This window comes from Oryzias melastigma, linkage group LG18 (assembly GCF_002922805.2).
Source record: "Oryzias melastigma strain HK-1 linkage group LG18, ASM292280v2, whole genome shotgun sequence".
NCBI lineage: Eukaryota > Metazoa > Chordata > Actinopteri > Beloniformes > Adrianichthyidae > Oryzias > Oryzias melastigma.
In genome coordinates this window covers 19,794,405-19,811,646 of record NC_050529.1, presented here as the reverse complement: position 1 = coordinate 19,811,646, position 17,242 = coordinate 19,794,405, and the positions used below count along the sequence as shown (strand labels likewise).

Sequence of the window (17,242 nt, the reverse complement as noted above, 5' to 3'; positions counted from 1 at the left end):
TGCAGTTGGTTTGATGGCTCTGTATGGTCAGCTATAATGAAATACACAACCCCCCCACCACGCCAAATAGACTTTATATTTTTATCCTTTTTTCCATATATATAGTTTTATATATAAAATACTGTTTCATTCATGAAAGCTCTGTACAATAATGACTCATGTCTGACAGAGTGTGTGCATGTGTGTGAGCTAAATAAAATCGTCACAGCAAAGAGCTTCGTCTACCCTCCGAGCTAACGAGGAGTTTTACATCCTGTACACGGGATTTCTCACAGCGGCCGGTGGAGGGGGGGCGCAGGGCCGTCAGTAACACTAACATAAAAGGAAAGGAAGAAGAGCACAGGGATGAGGAAGCAGCAAGCGGTCTCGTCAGTGCGTCTGCCATCCTGATGTTGGGAAGTCAAAGTGCGGTTTGGTAACCGTGGAGACCGTTTGCTCCTCATCAAAGACAAAAAAAAAGAAAAAAAGAGGAGTTTGTGGTCATACGTCCATCATGGCACCATGTTGGGGGGGGTTCTTTTCATTCTGAGGTACTTGTTAGAGACCGAGGTTAACTGTAAGAAGGTCTGTTCACTCAGTCTTCAGATCTGTTGAAGCTGTGTTGCACAGTAGCACCATTGTTGTTCTGGAAGACGAGCCATTTTTGGAATTCCACCTCAAAGCAGCAGGTGGAGTGGGAGGGGGGCGGTGGATGGGCCCTCCCGTCACGTCCTCCGTCATACCATCCGACTGTCTTTGCTCCAGGCGGAGCGACCTGTCCCGCTTAAAAATTGGTCAGCGTCCTTTTCATGCAGACCGCACACCGGCTGATGCGCGAGCGCAGGTTCCCCGCCTTCAGCGTCTCCGGCTCGGGCTTTCTGCAAGTGAAGAGGAGGAGTACTCTTTGTCAGGTTTTACTGATTCACATCTGAGAGGAGACGACTTCCCACCTGAGAGGCTAACATAATGTAGTGTGAAAGAATCACACGGTTTCTTCTAAATTTAAGAAGGATTTAACATTTATTGATTCATTACAACACTAAAATAGCTCCTTAGAAATAAGTTAAAAAATCCTCAAATTTGAATTTCTTTTATTGTGAAAAGCCTGATAAGTTTTTGCAACAGCAATGTCAGTTTAAGATGAAAAATATTGACATGAATGTTCAGGAAAAAGCACCTTATTTATTCAATGACTCAAAATTTTAACAAGATATAACTGGATTATAAATAATTTATTATCAACATTTTTTTATTCTTTAAATACAGAAAGTATTTATTTATAAAAATGAAGAACAATAGATGAGTTATTCTATCCTTAAGGTTTTGAAATTTAGCTAAACTTTTTCCCGCCAAAAGTGTTCAAGGAGGAAGCCATTTTGAAATGAGCAGGAAAAGCTCTCCTACTGCCCCTAGTGGAAAAATGATGAACTACAGGAAACATAGACTAATTAAATACAAAATTAAATACAAAAGGTTTTAACATAAAGTTAAAGTGGTTATAAAGGGTTAAGCAAGTATTAAAAATAATTATAAGACATCCTCTTAACAAGAATTCCTATTTTAAGAAAAAAAATTTGTTCTCTCAAACTAAGATTAATTTTCCTTTAAAATCATTTTTCTTGTAACAAGTGAATTTTTACTTAAGGATAAAATTCCTAAAAATTAAAGCCTGATAAATCAGAAAACTAAACAGAATATTTACATATTCTGGAATTTCATTTGATGAAATCTACAAAAATGTAACAATGATGATACGTTGGTTGATTTTTTTGTACGTTTTTGCAACAAAGTCAGTTTAGGATGAGAAATATTGACATGACTGTTTAGGAAAAAGCACCTTATTTATCCACTGTCTCAAATTTTTAACATGGTGTAACTGGATTATGCATAACTAACGAAAAATGTAATTCTTTCAGTACAGAAAGTAGTTATCTATAACAATAGATGAGGTATTCTTACTATAAAGTTAAGAAAAAAAGCAAAACTTTTTCCCGCCAAAAGTGTTGATGGAGCCAGCCTTTTTGAAATGACCAGGAAAAGTGGTCCCTAGTGTGCTCATGCTCACCTGAACATCTCTGAAAAGTCCACGGTGGCCAGCCAGAAGCTGTAGGAGTTTCCGTAGTAGTTGCACGTTCCTCTTCCGTGGCACTCTATGAAGGGGGAGCTCCGGAAACTCTCCAGGCAGGAGCCGGGGGAGGCCAGAGCCTGACCGGAGCCCTCTGCACCTGCACTGGTGTGCTGAGGAAAGGAGGGGGAGGGGTCACAAACAAGCAGTTGAGACACTGAAGAAGAGAGTTCTACAACATGCTAACTCTTACGTACCATCATGAAAGAATATCCGATCCACAGTGTCTGCCAGGTCTGGGGACACTCAGGGATCTGGATGGTCTGGCTGTGGATGGCGATCACCATGGCGGGAGCTTCACACACCGAACATCTGCAGAGACATCAACCTGTTCTCATGTCTGAACACATACAGAGTCGCTCTGTTGTCCGGCTGCTCTTGCTAACCTGCTAATGTGAGGCTTGATGGTCTCTCCTGTGATGGGGGACATGGGCATTTCGTTGGGGGTAGACAGCCAGTAGGAGTAGTCATTGCGAGAAGCAAAGTTGCAAACGTTGTTGATGTTGCAGAACATGAAGGGCATGGTGCTGAACCTGCGCAAGCAGCTGCCGGCCGTGCCTGAAAGAGAAACCGCGTAAGGTTCTGCTCTGGGATGACTTCAGGGTTTCTTGAGGCAGACGGTGCGAGCAAACGTACCGAGATCCTGCCCATGAGCACGCTCGTTGCCCTGAACGTACAGCAGTGAGTAGCCGTCGTAGATCAGGCTGGTGCCGTCGGGGCAGTACGGAACCTCTTGAGTCTGGCTGTGTCGGGTGATGAGGAAGCCATGGGCCGACGCGGATCCTGATGGACCAACAGGACCCTGTGGGCCATCTGGACCTTGAGGACCAGGTCTGCCCTGCTGGCCTGCAGGTAAAAAGCCTGTATAAGGTATCTGAGCTGAGATGTTCAGAGTGGTGGCTTCAGTTCACTCACCAGGCTGCCCGGGAGGTCCGAGGTCTCCCTTCAGACCAGGTGGGCCGTTGAAACCAGGAGGACCGTCCAGACCGGGATCTCCAGGAGCACCTGGGGGACCTTGGGGGAGGAAGACACACAACAGTTACATGCAGACACAAACTTTAAATGAGCTCAGAAGATCTCACACCGGTGAAAGGCAACGAAGGATGAACGTTAATTGGACTTCAAATGAGAGCAGTCCTTCAACACCTGCACATCCTGCTTTATCTGTCTGGGTTCTACTACCCCTCCGTGACGGTTTTCTCATTCCACAATGCCACAGCCCCTCCAGCTGGTCTAAACTAGCATCCTCAGAAACCCCCCGCCATAAGTCTTACCTGCTCCTCCCAAACATGCCAGACCCCTGGGGTGTCCCATTAAATCCCGGGTATCTAACCTCCAGGCCACAAACCAGAACTGGTCCAGTACTGCGACGCATAGGGCACTGGTACCGGTACCCTAACCCTAATCTGACACCAGACCAGATTCAGTACCAGCTGCGAATCGGATGCAAACTGGACGCGAATCAGTACCGGATTAAGGTTAGGGCACTGGTACTGGGTTGGGGTACCGGGTACTGGACGCGTCCCGAGGACCAGTGTGCATCCTGTACTGCATCCGTGTCCCATTGGGTTGTGGACTCTTGATTTTACGAACAGCCAGCACGTCAAAAAACGACAATTTGGGGACTTGCACTTCAATCAGTCTTTTTCAGTCATCATTCACCCACCTGGCTCTCCATTTTGACCTGGATTCCCGGGCAGCCCTTTAGGACCAGGACCGCCGGGGGGACCGGGGGGCCCTCGCACTCCCTTCACATAGCCAGGTGGGGGTAGTACAGCCGGCTCACCAGGGAGACCTGGTGGAAGATTGAACGTTGTAACCTCGGTGACGCCTCCCAAGGATCGACTCATTTTTAGATAGAAGTTGACATGCACACTCACCGGGTGGTCCCAGACTCCCAGGATCTCCAGGAAAACCACTGGGACCCTGTGGACCCGGGTCCCCCTTTGGTCCTAGACATAAAACAGGAAATAGTTTTTAGCAAAGCTTACCTAAACAATCGTATGTTAAAGGAAACAACCGTCCACCAACCAGGAAACCCAGGAACACCAGGCACTCCAGAGTCTCCTTTCAAACCCGGAAGACCACTATTTCCAGGGGGGCCCTTATGGAAAAGAGAAGAAGGTGGTTAGATCAGGATCTGCTTTAAATTAAGAACCTTCAAGTCCTTTCAAGAGTCTGACTGACGGACAAACTCACAGGAATTCCTGGAGTTCCAGGATCCCCCTTCTGTCCGGGGAAGCCTGGTTGGCCGGGAGAACCAGGAAAGCCCTTTTCCCCTTTGACGCCACCACCTCCTGGGGGCCCACGGGGACCTTCAGGTCCAGGGAGACCTTTAGGTGCAAAAGATGAGAGTCAAATCTGACAGTTTCCAGCATTTCAGAATCAAACGCCATGTTTCAGCAGGAAGATTCAACTGTTTGGAACCAAAAATGAAATAAGAATAAATTATAAATGAAAACAGGGATGATTCTGCAAACGGAAAACTGTGTGTGTTTGTGTGTGCACAATACATCCAAAGCCTCAATCAGGATTAGAAAAAAGTCAGCAGAAAGTTTGAACCACATTTTTATTGCATCAAACGTTGGCTCTAACCTGCAGGACCTACGAATCCCACAATTCCCGGGAAAAGTGGAGCCGGGTTGGTTCACGAGGCACGAACGGAGAAGCAGGTTTAGCCAGCAGCAGAACAGAAACAGTCACAGCAGAACACAGCTGCTCTCAGCTGTCAGAGCTCACCTCATCATCACGACTGCTTCAAGATATCGACTCGACAAATACGACTAAAATATTCTTAAAATCAGGCGTTATATTTAGATTAGATTATTCTGTCCTACTCTGGATTAAATTGGATAATTCTGAGTTACACAGGATTACGTTTTGTACATTTGTATTTTTCTAGATTACAGTGACACACGTTACTCTAGTAGCCTGGATTATTCAAAATATTTTAAATTATTTGCTTATTTTTTTTAAATCACTGCTTATTTCTTTGGGTTGTTTTGGATAGCCGATGTGTATCATGGATTTTTATAAAAATTCTCGCCAGACGAGATGATGAAGCTGCTGCTGAACTCCTGAGGTTGGATTCAAAACAAATAAACAAAATAAAAAATCAACACGATCACCACAGTATAAACGCAGTGAAAATCTGCAATTATCATTTGTGGAGTGCAGGAGCTGTGGTCAGCTGCATGCAGCAGGGATCCAAGAGAACCGGGGCGGTTCTGTACAGCAGAACCTGAAGCAGCAGAAAGATTTCCGGAGTTAGTTTCTGCTCAAGTTGTTTTTATTGTCTGTGTCGGAGTCTGCAACCTGTGATCCAGATTCTCTTTTCTCGGAGCATGCATGTGACAGTGCATGTGACAGTGCACATTAACGGTGGCTGTGCCTCGTGCACATGGAGGAGAAAGTGACAGTGCACGTGGCAGACCGTGTCTCTTGTGCACAGTTAGAGTAGGGACTCGGGTGACACAGTGTTGCCTAAATGCAACAGAAGTCTTTGTTCTGACCTGGGAGGCCTGCAGGGATGGACACAAGGGTTGGTCATGAGGAGGTGGGGCCACACCACAGAGGGTGGAGCCATGGCACAGGAAATAAAGACCATTAAAGCATCATTTTATGTCTCCGTGTGTTCAGCCTCACACAGATATAGAGGCTTAAAAACCTCAGAGGTTTACTATGAAAATTATTCTGAAGTGAACAGGAAGTCATTTCTGAGAGTAGATTCACTAATAAATAAAAAAATTGTCTAAAAAGAAACTTTTGGGGTTGTTTCTTCTGCTGTTTTTGTCGTCAACCACAAAATAAAGAGACTTAAAACAGGTAAAGTCTCTGCATCTCCATGCTGGAAAGGAAGAGGTGGACGCTTCAGCATTCTTTGTTATCTAGTTATCACAAAAAAACAAGTTTTGTTTTTTCACGATAATGAGATAGTGAATCTCGTTATTACAAGAAAATGATTAAAAAAAAAGTAGGGCAGGCCGTTTTTGATCTGTTTAGTTTTAAGATTAATTTTCTTAATATATGTTCTCTAACATATGAAAAAACACCACAAGAGCATGTTAAAAACACAAAACACACAATTTTAATCAGAGTAGGTCTTTAAGATCTGGGTATTTAATGCTAAATGTCCAGATCATTTATGTGGTAAATACACATTCTTGAATGTGTATCACATGCCCAGTGTGAACGTATCCTAACAGGCGTGTGACGTTTGAAGCTTTCTGCCCTCCAGGAAGGACCCCACTACAATGTGACACAATGTAAAAGGTAAATTGTTGGAACACCCCACTGCTGTTCAATTGTTTTTTTTTCTTTTCTTTAAAGATCCCCCTCAAAAAAATGAAAACGTTTATTTCCTCTACAGTTCAACCAACCAATACCCGGCCAGAAAACCAGGCAGCAACACAAAGAAATATTCTGGTGATGAAGACTACATGGGATTTACCTTCTCTTCCGGGCGGCCCTGGTGGTCCTTGGAGACCTTTAGGGCCCGGAATGGAACGTCCAGGGGACCCAGGGTTACCTGGGTTACCAGGAACACCCGGGGATCCGTCAAAGCCTCGGTCTCCTTTTGGACCAGGAAAACCTGGAGTACCAGCTGGACCGGGAAGACCTGGGTCTCCCTTTGTGCCTTCAGGGCAGCAACAGAAAGAGAAGTGAACAAAAGCAATAAACGTGTGTACAAAAAGCAAAGGGAAGCAGCGCAAACTCACCCGGGATACCAGGAATCCCTGAAGGACCAGGACCACCAAAACCAGGAATTCCTGGAGGAGAGAAACATAAACCAATCAAACTAAAGTCAATATATAAGCGAAAAATGCAGATGGAGGATGATTTATGACATACCTGGATCTCCTTTGACTCCTGGTGGTCCTGGAATTCCGTCCCGACCTGCTTGACCTTTGTCTCCACGGATTCCTGGTTGTCCAGGCAAACCTGGCTCTCCTGGTCTACCTGGACCACCTGGGAGACCTGGAATACCAGGCTCTCCATCTAGACCCTTAGGGCCCGTGGGACCTGGAGATCCTAAAAGACAGATCGAAAAACAGTCTATGAGTGAAAGTGTTTTTGTAGTCCTCTTCAATTAAGTTGTACTCCATATAGAAAACATAACACAATCTATTACAAAAAATTTAATATTTCTGGCAACTTTTTCAAATGTTTCAGATGTTCTTTTGAAGGAAAGAGAAAACTGACAGCATCAGTTATTGGTAGGTTTCAATATTAACGTCAGATCTTATGGAAACCATTTCTAAACCTCATTCTGCTCCAAAATTACCTATAAATCCTGGCAGGCCAGGCTCCCCCTTAGCACCTGGTCCTCCCGGTCCACCCGAAAGTCCAGGTAATCCTGGACTTCCTTTCAATCCTGGACTTCCCGGGAATCCCGGCTGGCCTGGCTCACCCTACAGGAGAAGTTAAGCTTGAAGAAAAGAGTTTTCCAACCCCTGACCCGTTCGATGCTGCTTCTGCTACCTTCTGCCCCGACAGTCCTGGAGGTCCAACACCAGCAGAGCCAGGTTCACCTTTACTTCCTGGGAAACCAGGTGCTCCGGGTTGACCTGGGGATCCTGGCCTTCCTGAAATACCTGGGAGACCCTTCAGACCTGAAGGTCCTGAGGAGATATCCGAGAAAAATATTAAATTAGACCAAAGGTTGGTGCTACCAGAACATTTAGGACACCGCAGACTGAACTCAAGAAAAGTGTTTGGACAAAAAAAATTGGAAAATTTAGTTTTAGTAAAGTCTCATTATAATCAAAACATGAAAAGACATAAAACGGGGCTTGAATAGCAGCAAAACAAATCTCTCACTAACCTGGAATTCCCATATCCCCCATGTTGCCCTTTGGACCTGGGAATCCAGGACCACCCGGACTTCCAGGGATACCAGAATCTCCCTTAGGCCCTGAAAAAAATAGAATATGACATAAAAAAAAAATTTTAAAAAAGGGGGAAAAAAGTTGAATATTTCTGTTTATGCTTCTAAGAGTTGTTAGCTCCAGACCTTGTGGTCCTGGAGTTCCAGGCCGTCCATCTGTTCCAGGAAGACCAGGGTCACCGGGAAGTCCAGCGATGCCCTTCTGCCCTGGAAAACCTGCAGGGCCTAAAGAGGACACATGGACAGAATTGATCCTCACTGCAGATGCAGCTAAATAATCTCAGAAGAGTTTCACATGAGGTCTTAAAATACCTGGTGGTCCAGGATCTCCTTTAATTCCTTTAATGTTTTCTTGTGGCCTGGAGAATCCTGGAGGGCCTGGCAGACCAGGATCTCCCCTGTCTCCTTTTGGACCACCAGGGCCTGGTGGGCCATCTCTTCCTGGAAAGCCTGGATCACCTGGGATGAAAAAAATCAAAGCGTTCCTCTTCTTATCGGAAGTGAACTTCGTAAAGGTCTAGACTAGATCACAGGTTTGGATTAAGGCTCTTCATGTTGGAAATGTTCTGCTTAAGCGCTTTGTACCTGTTGACACTAACTCATGTGCTGAAAATGCTGGAACAATCATTCATTTTCACTTGTAAGAACTTTGGGATCAAAACAAGTGGTAATACCTTTAAATCCTGGACCACCGGGGATTCCTGGACCCCCTGGTCCTCCAGAAGGTCCAGGAGGGCCCATGGGACCTATGTCACCCTTCTGACCTGCAACAGACAAACAAGGATAAGCATCACATCACACTTAAAACTGCAGGTTAATGTGCCAACACGTCTCTATTCCAGATTTATTTTCCTGAAGATCATTTCCACGAATGACGGAATGAACACATAGCTGCACCTGATCCAGCGGTGAGGCTCAGGGGACAAGGATGTGTAAAAAGACCTTCAAAAACTGTTGAGGACCACTAAGGCATGCACATCTATCTATCAGCTATTCTTTTATCAATCAAATCAAATAAAAACAAAACAACTCAAATCAAACCAAACCAAATCAAATAAACTTAACTGAACTAAAATCAAATAAACTCAAATTAAATCAAAATAAAATAAACCAAAAAAATTAAAATCAAATCAAATACAAATGAACTCAAATCAAGTTGAATCTAATTGAATCAAATCAAATAAATTAAACTCAAATCAAATCAAATTAAACCAAATAAACTCAAATCAACTCAACTCATCTCAAACCAAATAAACTTAACTAAAATCAAATCAAATCAAATACAATAAACTCAAATCAAATGGAATCAAATTGATTTAAACAAAATAAACCCAAACCAGATCAATTTAAATTAAATTAAACTAAATAAACTCAACTCAAATCAAACGAGGTATTTCCAGATATACACCTTAAGGTTGTCAGGTGACTGGTCCACAAACTTTCTCGAGGTTTTTTTCTGAAAGAAATTCCTACTCTATTAATCAGAACTCAACAGAGGGAGCAGGAAACCCTGTTTTCCTTCTGCAACACCTTGAAAATTCAAATCCGACTTTTCTGTTGTCCAGCCCAATTTAGGAGCCAAACCATTCCCCACAAAACAAAGCACACTTGTGACATTCATTCATTCATTCATTCATCTTCTTGTCCGCTTCTTCCCTTTCGGGGTCGCGGGGGTGCCGGAGCCTATCCCGGCTTCTGATGGGCGAAGGCGGGGTACACCCTGGACAGGTCGCCAGTCTGTCGCAGGGACACTTGTGACATTTTAAGAAATTCAAAAGTTAAAGGAAGTATTAATACGTTTTCTAAATTTTTGTTGAACATGTCACTCCATCTAAACATTTAACTTTTTAAGCCTTAATCACATGCACCCAAACAGGGGGTTGACCCACATGGGTGCTGCGAGTTTTTGGGCTGTCCAGGCCCATTGAAGGTCGTAGACTGAAGCGGTCGCATCTTAAAGGGAACAGAGGTGTGTCTTGCAGTACCCTTGAACGCACCATTGTCATGTGTGCGGGTGTACAGGTGATGCTGTCGTACGATGTCCTTATGATGGATAGTAAGGTGTGAGAACAATTACAGTCAGTCTGGAGTGTGTATGTGATACAAAATACAGTGAGGTTGTGCGCATGAAGAACTTTCACTTGAATAGAACTGGCGAGCCTCTTGCAGCCGCGCAAGGTTTAGTGGGTGGAAAAAATCAAAAATCCATTCAATGCGCCTGTGTCTCACCTACTGCCCCCTTACTTACCTTGCATGTCTTTAAGTGTTCACTTCAACTTGGGATCGTAGTTAAAAAATGTCCACTAACACTTCAGCTCTTGGGGCTTTCAGAGTGATCTACGACTATTTCATGGGGCTACCTGCGTTTGTCCATTTTTCACTCGCAGACACCCCATATCCACCTGTAGCCAAGCCTTTTGATGCTGTCACTCATCATCTATTAGAGAAATCTTTCTTCTTTGTCTAAGTCAGTTCATAGAGACAGAAACAAAGCCACTACTTCAGGGTTACAGTCTCTTCATATTTTACCTGGAGCTCCGGGAATGCCATCACGTCCAGGACCTCCAGGTGGTCCCGGAGTTCCCACTGGTCCTGGGGAACCTGGGAAACCAGGATTTCCTCTTTCTCCTGGTTGACCTGGCATGTCTCTACCTGGAATACCGGGGTCTCCTTTAGCTCCCTTCGCTCCAGGGAACCCTGAAAGGATGGCATCAAGAAATGAGGATTTCAGTCTGAAGGAACATCTTCCCATTTGCTCTGATGGAGAGTTCCCTAACGGTTTTGGCTGCACAGAACCAGAAGGAACAGGAAATACAAGGTAAGGGGTGATGTGACAACTGTAGGTGGCAGACATGCACTAGGAAACAGTGGAAAAAAAGAAGCCCCTCCAAGCTTGTCCAGTGGGAAAACCTTGGGCTAAATCCCTGCTGTGAACAGACTACAACCCAGTCAGTTTTCCATCCAATATAGGGAAAAATACAAAAGTCACGCGATGATTTGACTTTGTCAGTGCATACTCCCTAACATATACTATATAAAGCAAAGGAAAGAACTAGAACATTTCAAAGAACCAATGTAAAGTTCCACGATGTCTAGTCAACCAACTGGCACCAGTGTTCAGCTCTGATTTGTTCCTCAGGTATGACTGTGAGGCAGAACCCAACAGCTTCAAATAAGATAAAAGAATACTAAAGCATCTGAAAGAAAATTGTTTAGATAAAAATCCATCCCACTTGATGCAGGGACAACCAACAGAATACTCCTGACAGGTAACAACCACGACAGCAGCCAGTGAGGTGCCATTCCCGTGCAACACCTGTCTATGACCTACCAGGTGATCCTGTTGGACCAGGAAATCCAGGAGGACCCATGGGCCCAGGGGCTCCAGAAGACGGGGTTCCAGGTGGTCCTCGAGGTCCGGGAATACCAGGTGTTCCAGGCTCACCTGAACAAGGAAAGAAGTGTCAGATTTCTGACAATCCTCCTGAAAAGGTTCCCCGATATCCACCGGCCTTCAGATTACCTTTGAGACCTGGAACTCCGTCGAATCCAGAACGTCCTGGCTGACCAGGACTTCCAGGAAAACCTGGATCTCCCTTTGGTCCAGCAAAACCCTTTGGTCCTTGTAGTCCTGGCTGACCTGGGGGCCCAGGAAGTCCAAATCCAGGCTCTCCCTACCACAGACACACACACACTTAGATCTTTATTTCCCCTCTGTATCAATTCAACTTTTACACACAATCCCACCTTGGGTCCAGGGAGCCCTGGCTGGCCAGGGAATCCATCCACTCCTGGTCTACCTGGTTCAGCAGGTGCACCTGGCTGACCTGGAATACCTGGGAATCCTGGAGCAGAAATGGGTAGATTGGGAAAGTTACGAGGAGTCAAATAGAGGATATGATCAGACATAAAGATAAGGAACTAAAGCCAGAAGAGGAGGGTTGAAGAGCAGAGGTCAAAGGTTGCTGAAAGAGAGCTGCTTACCTTTAGGTCCAGGAGGGCCAGGCAGTCCGCTTCCTGGGACTCCTGGATCACCCTTCCCTCCTGGTGAACCAGGGAAGCCAGGCTGTCCAGGCTGACCTGGGGTTCCTGATGGAGGCAGAACAGTGTTATGATGGTGGACCTGAACAGGAACCTGCTCTGTTGTGAAGACTGCATACCTGGTGGACCTGGACGTCCTGGCTCACCATCCTGTCCTCTGGGTCCTGGTAAACCTTTCTCTGCCACTGCTAGACCCGGTTCACCTTTAGGACCTTGGAGATCACATTGGACAGTACAGGGTGAGCCCTCAGAACCAGCCCTAATCAACCATGACCTTGCACACTGACACTCATCTACACCCAGAGACTAAATCTACATGTATCTCTTTACCTGGATTTCCAGAAGGTCCCGGTCTTCCAGACACACCCTGGACACCTTTGTCTCCTTGTGGTCCTGGAGGTCCATAACCAGGTGAACCAGGAGGACCTCTGTCTCCAGGGATGCCAGGTACACCTGGTTCACCGGGTGGCCCTGGCTCTCCTTTCGTCCGTGAAGAACCCTGCATGCAGGGATCAGACGAGTCAGACAGGAAAGCAAAATGTGGGTCGTAAACTGCTGACACTCAAAGCCACTAACAGGGAGTCCTTTGGGCCCAGGAGGTCCGGGTGGTCCATCCCGACCCGGTCGACCATCCAAACCAGATGGACCGGGCAATCCAGGAAAGCCAGTGTCACCTTTCTCCCCCTTCAGACCTGAAACGCTGACAGCTTCTCCTGGATCTCCTTTCTCCCCACGGAACCCTGCAGGCCCTTGAGGACCAGGATTACCCTGGAAGAAAAAGGAAAACCCCGTCTGTAAGATTACGTGAAACTGAACCAAATCATAATCCAAGAGTTGTTACAGATCCAGGATGTGGAGAAAGCTAAACGCTGAGAGTCACGTGACCAAGAGCAGGAACAACCAGTCATTTCTGTCATTGGTTAAGGAGCCTATAGAGTATCTTTAAGGATCAATTGGTTTGTGTCATAAAGTAAAGATATCTGCATCCTTTGTGATGAAGATAGTGATTGTCTTTATGCCATTTCCTTGGAGAAAAAATCCATTACTGTGGTCATTCAACAAAAAATACTCACAGGAGGTCCGGTTGGACCAGTTGGTCCTGGGAATCCTCTGTCCCCCTTGACTCCTGCGGGGCCAGGCGTTCCTGACAGAACAACAGAAGGCACACTTCATCATCATCTTCTTCAGAGAGACAACCTCTTAAGAAATATTTTTGCTGAAACTTCACAAAAATACCAGAACGGATGAACTGACTTAAGTGTTAGCCTGGTTTTTGGCTATTGGTAGATAAGTGCTGTTACCAGAAGTCACTTAAGACTCGTTCCCACTGAGCGGTCTAGTACGGTTCGGTCTGGTGAGGAGTGGTACGGTACGGTTAATTCTGGTGAGCGTTTCCACTCAGTTAAGCCTCGATTCCACTATGTAGACCGCTAGCATGTCATTGTAGAGCGATGACTAGAAAAACTACATGGAGATCATCCAGCACATCGTCTTTTTTTTGTTTTACTTCAGGCAAATTGTGTATGACAGAAGATTGCGGGCAGCTAAGAAGAACACCGCCATAAAGAGGGAAACGGAAACACTAGCTTAGCTCCATATTGGTGCTTTCTAATGTTTTCATCATTTTCTACCAATCAGCGAGTGGCAACAATGACTCCGCCCCAACCGTCTCGTTCTATTTTTCTATGGACCTACAATGGGGGTCCTCAAGAGGAACTGTTTAATGGGTCCATTTAACAATGGAAACACTCAAAATACAGGATTAAACTATACCAGACCACTCGGTGGAAACGGGCTTAAGTGCATCAAGATGGTTCTGGTTAGCTTTGACCCAGGTCGAGGTCAGATCGACCCATGTTCCTGCACTGATTTAAAGACCCACTCTGATGAAAGTGGTGTTTTTAACTCAATCTAGTGGCATTTTTCTGATGATGATTGACATATGTAAAGAAAATTCAGCGTTTCTGAGTATTTCTTTATCCAAATCAATATGAATCAGGAGCAGATGAAAAAGTACTGGTTAAAGTATTAGCGACATAGAAATTATGATCCCTTCTCTCAGCAACGAGGAGAGGAAAGGGGGGCGGGCTTGCTTTAAACCAACAGTCCCCCCCACATCTTAGAGGTAAATTTCTAATGAACTTCTGCCGCTCTGCAGAAACTATGTGAGTTAAACTATGTTCTAGAAAACAACAGTTTTGAACATTTTTGACTAAAAAAATCATATTTATAATTAAATGGAAGAATTAAAAGGAAGAAAAACGAGTAGTTAAAACTTTATTTCTCAACCCCTTTACGACAAAAGTAGCTCAAAGTGGTTCACAAAAAATATTTTCCAAATTAAAAAAAAATATATATATATCACATACAATGCCTCACCTCCACCCCCACCCTCACAAACAAAACAATAAACCACGAAATAAGACTGACAAGATATGAAATAGAAATCTGGCTTGAGTGGGAAAACAATATATTGGGGATCTGAGTTCCCCACTCATTGAACCTTTCCAAGCAGAAAAACCTTTTTTTAAAATAAAAAATAAAAAAAAACCTCTGCAAATCAATAAAATCAAAAAAACTGAATCCTTTAAGGATTCTCTCGAAACTGACGATCAAGTGATAAAAACGGCAAGAATGGGGGAACATGTAGCACCATGGACATCAGCAGAACTGTCCCGCTATTGAGCTTACCAGGAAATCCAGGCTGCCCAGGAGGTCCCTGGGGTCCAGGGACGCCGTTGGTGACTCCGAAGCAGTTCACACAGGTGTCCCCCTTCTCACCTGAAACACCAGCAGGAGACCAGAGTCACAAGGCGGCACGAGCTCAGAACTCTCCCGAACAGGAAAACTCACCTTTCTGACCCTGTTCTCCTGGGAAACCCCTATCTCCCAAGGGTCCAGGAATTCCAGGCGCTCCCGGAGGGCAGTTGTCTGTGGAGGAGGAAAAACCTTGAGGCCCAGGAGGCCCCTGTGGACCGGGAGGCCCAGGACCTCCTTGACGCCCTGGCGGGCCGGGCAGCGAGATCCCTGGATCTCCAGGTCGTCCTTTTTGGCCCTTCTCTCCTGGATAGCCTGGAGCTCCGGGCAAACCACTGCCTCCTGTAGCCGGGCGACCCGGTTCTCCTGGAGGTCCGGAGAAACCTGGAAGATCCACGACACAAGCATTTTCATCAACAATTTATAATAATTTTGTCATTTTTTCCTTTTGATCAGACCCTGTCCGGGCTGAAGCATGTCGCCATGGCAATGACTCCAGAGCTGCAGCGTTTGTTTACCTTGTGGTCCTCTGTCACCTTTGGGTCCCGGTGATCCCGGTATACCCGGTTCACCCTTTGGGCCAACCCGACCTTGATCAATGCCACCGATAACCTGATTATTAATCAAAGAACACAAAAAAACACTGTCAGTAACATAACGGATGAAGATTTTCTGCACGATGAAAGAAGCCATCCAATGAGGAAACCCTATTTTTAGTTTATTAAAAATCTTTGCAACTTTTTGAATAAAACGTGTAAAAAAGCAAAGAAAAAAAAACAAATCAAAAGATTGGAGACTCAAAATATAAATGCCTCCATCTAGTGGCCAAAGATATATCACACAGTCACTCTGTAGCATTTAAGCCGTTAGACCTGCAGGTTATTGGAATTGTGGGAATTTACATTTTCTGTAAAAATAAATGATAATAACACTGAAAGTATCGGCTGTGGTCTTTTCCAAGTACGATTTTATATTGTTTGAACTGTTTACCAGGCAAAAGAAGGCCACGCCCCCTCAAAGCTTATTTATGGGGCCAGTGCCACTGTCAGTGACAGCCAGAGCGCTGCAGAGGGAGGAACTGGAAAACTCTAGCAGTGGATTACAGGAAAAAAAACGTCCTCCTCACCAGAGGATCCTTGACTGACTGGACTTGGAGATCGAGGCTCCAGGTAAAGTCCAGTTCAAAGACGAGGAATTCCCATGCTGGAGTTTTACATGGTCTTCCAGAGGAAATAGAGCCACAAAAACAGAGAACGGGGTGAGACCTTAAATTTACATTTTTGTGCTTTTCTTGGGGTACCAAAGCTATTTTTGAATATTTTTATAATATTTTAGCTATTTTTATAGCAGCGAGCTACTTTTTTTTTCTCCAATTGAATGGGGATTTCCTTTGGACTTTTTAAGGTGGACTGGTTCTGTTACAGGGCAAAGTGTTAAGGTAAGACAGAAAATAATAATTGGTTAAAAAGGTTTATCCGCGACCCCGAAAGGGACAAAGCGGTCAAGAAAATGAATGAATGAATGAATGAATGAAAAAGGTTTATCAGAAGTTGTGGAAAAATGTTAAAATATTTATGATTATTGAGTTTATTGACTGTATCCTGATTTGTTACATTCCAAGTCACACAAACATTCACTGATAAACAGAATTTTTTCATCTTTAGAGGAAATTGATCTCAAGATTTTCATAATATTCCTAAATTCATATTCCTTATAGTTTTGTAATCTTTTTTTTATTATAATCTATTTACTATTATTTATATATTTAAAATAATTGTTTTCCTCTGCAAAAACACTAGATATTTTTACTTTGAAAGTGAGAACCTTCACCAAAATTTTACTTTGAAAGTTTATTTACTCCTGGTGACATTTAGTGTTGGGCTGATCAATCAAAAATATCAATAGTATCAATCGGTATCGGAGAGATTCTGGCCCGCAGGTACTGATATGTCAACTGTTGTCAGCAAAAATGACCAGCTGAGTTTTGTTTTAAAAGTTACTTTCACCTGTTTTTATTGTTCTATTTAAAGGCTAAAAAAGATACAAATTATTTATATTTCTACCAGTTGTTTTTTTTTAACTATTAAACATTTTGATTTATTTCTGTACCATAGTTATTTGTCTCTTTTGGTTTGTTGACTGTTTTGAATTCACTTCTTGACTTTTCATTTAATTTCAAGAAGTTTTTATTTTAATTAACAATTTCTATGTAATTAAAAATATTGTCCTAATCCTGTTTTTATGTTTATCAAGTCATTTAAAAAAGGGATCCCCCCCCAAAAAAAAAACATTCACAGCGATTAAAAACAGCTGATTTAGAGGTTCATGTCACATCCAGCTCATTTACCAAAAATATCAATATTGGTATTGATATCGGCGATTTAGGACGGTATCGGATCGATATGCTCAGTTTGGCCCAGTCCTAGTGACATTAGCATATCCTTTTTTTTTTT

General features: G+C 44.0%; 1 protein-coding gene across 3 annotated transcripts in view; it reads right to left on the bottom strand.

The window, feature by feature from the left end:
- Positions 1-87: 87 nt before the first annotated feature.
- The window catches only part of col4a5 (collagen, type IV, alpha 5 (Alport syndrome)), a 49,597-nt gene continuing 32,442 nt past the window's right edge, over positions 88-17,242 (bottom strand). Inside the window, exons 19-51 of one of the 3 annotated variants that reach the window (XM_024288015.2) lie at positions 15,308-15,401; positions 14,886-15,173; positions 14,724-14,813; positions 13,106-13,176; positions 12,609-12,800; positions 12,363-12,531; positions 12,152-12,244; positions 11,976-12,080; positions 11,739-11,836; positions 11,515-11,665; positions 11,323-11,436; positions 10,521-10,688; positions 8,666-8,755; positions 8,304-8,450; positions 8,118-8,216; positions 7,929-8,018; positions 7,586-7,725; positions 7,389-7,515; positions 6,956-7,135; positions 6,823-6,873; positions 6,555-6,740; positions 5,617-5,625; positions 4,700-4,708; positions 4,304-4,437; positions 4,136-4,208; positions 3,985-4,056; positions 3,771-3,899; positions 3,020-3,118; positions 2,741-2,950; positions 2,491-2,662; positions 2,302-2,416; positions 2,045-2,217; positions 88-857 (exon numbers count right to left, since the gene is read on the bottom strand). In XM_024288015.2, coding sequence (XP_024143783.1) covers positions 764-857; positions 2,045-2,217; positions 2,302-2,416; positions 2,491-2,662; positions 2,741-2,950; positions 3,020-3,118; positions 3,771-3,899; positions 3,985-4,056; positions 4,136-4,208; positions 4,304-4,437; positions 4,700-4,708; positions 5,617-5,625; positions 6,555-6,740; positions 6,823-6,873; positions 6,956-7,135; positions 7,389-7,515; positions 7,586-7,725; positions 7,929-8,018; positions 8,118-8,216; positions 8,304-8,450; positions 8,666-8,755; positions 10,521-10,688; positions 11,323-11,436; positions 11,515-11,665; positions 11,739-11,836; positions 11,976-12,080; positions 12,152-12,244; positions 12,363-12,531; positions 12,609-12,800; positions 13,106-13,176; positions 14,724-14,813; positions 14,886-15,173; positions 15,308-15,401 — 4,032 coding nt within the window. In that variant the 3' untranslated portion in view covers positions 88-763. The remainder of the gene's footprint in view (positions 858-2,044; positions 2,218-2,301; positions 2,417-2,490; positions 2,663-2,740; positions 2,951-3,019; positions 3,119-3,770; positions 3,900-3,984; positions 4,057-4,135; positions 4,209-4,303; positions 4,438-4,699; positions 4,709-5,616; positions 5,626-6,554; positions 6,741-6,822; positions 6,874-6,955; positions 7,136-7,388; positions 7,516-7,585; positions 7,726-7,928; positions 8,019-8,117; positions 8,217-8,303; positions 8,451-8,665; positions 8,756-10,520; positions 10,689-11,322; positions 11,437-11,514; positions 11,666-11,738; positions 11,837-11,975; positions 12,081-12,151; positions 12,245-12,362; positions 12,532-12,608; positions 12,801-13,105; positions 13,177-14,723; positions 14,814-14,885; positions 15,174-15,307; positions 15,402-17,242) is intronic. The other 2 variants (XM_024288016.2, XM_024288017.2) reach the window with 2 other exon arrangements.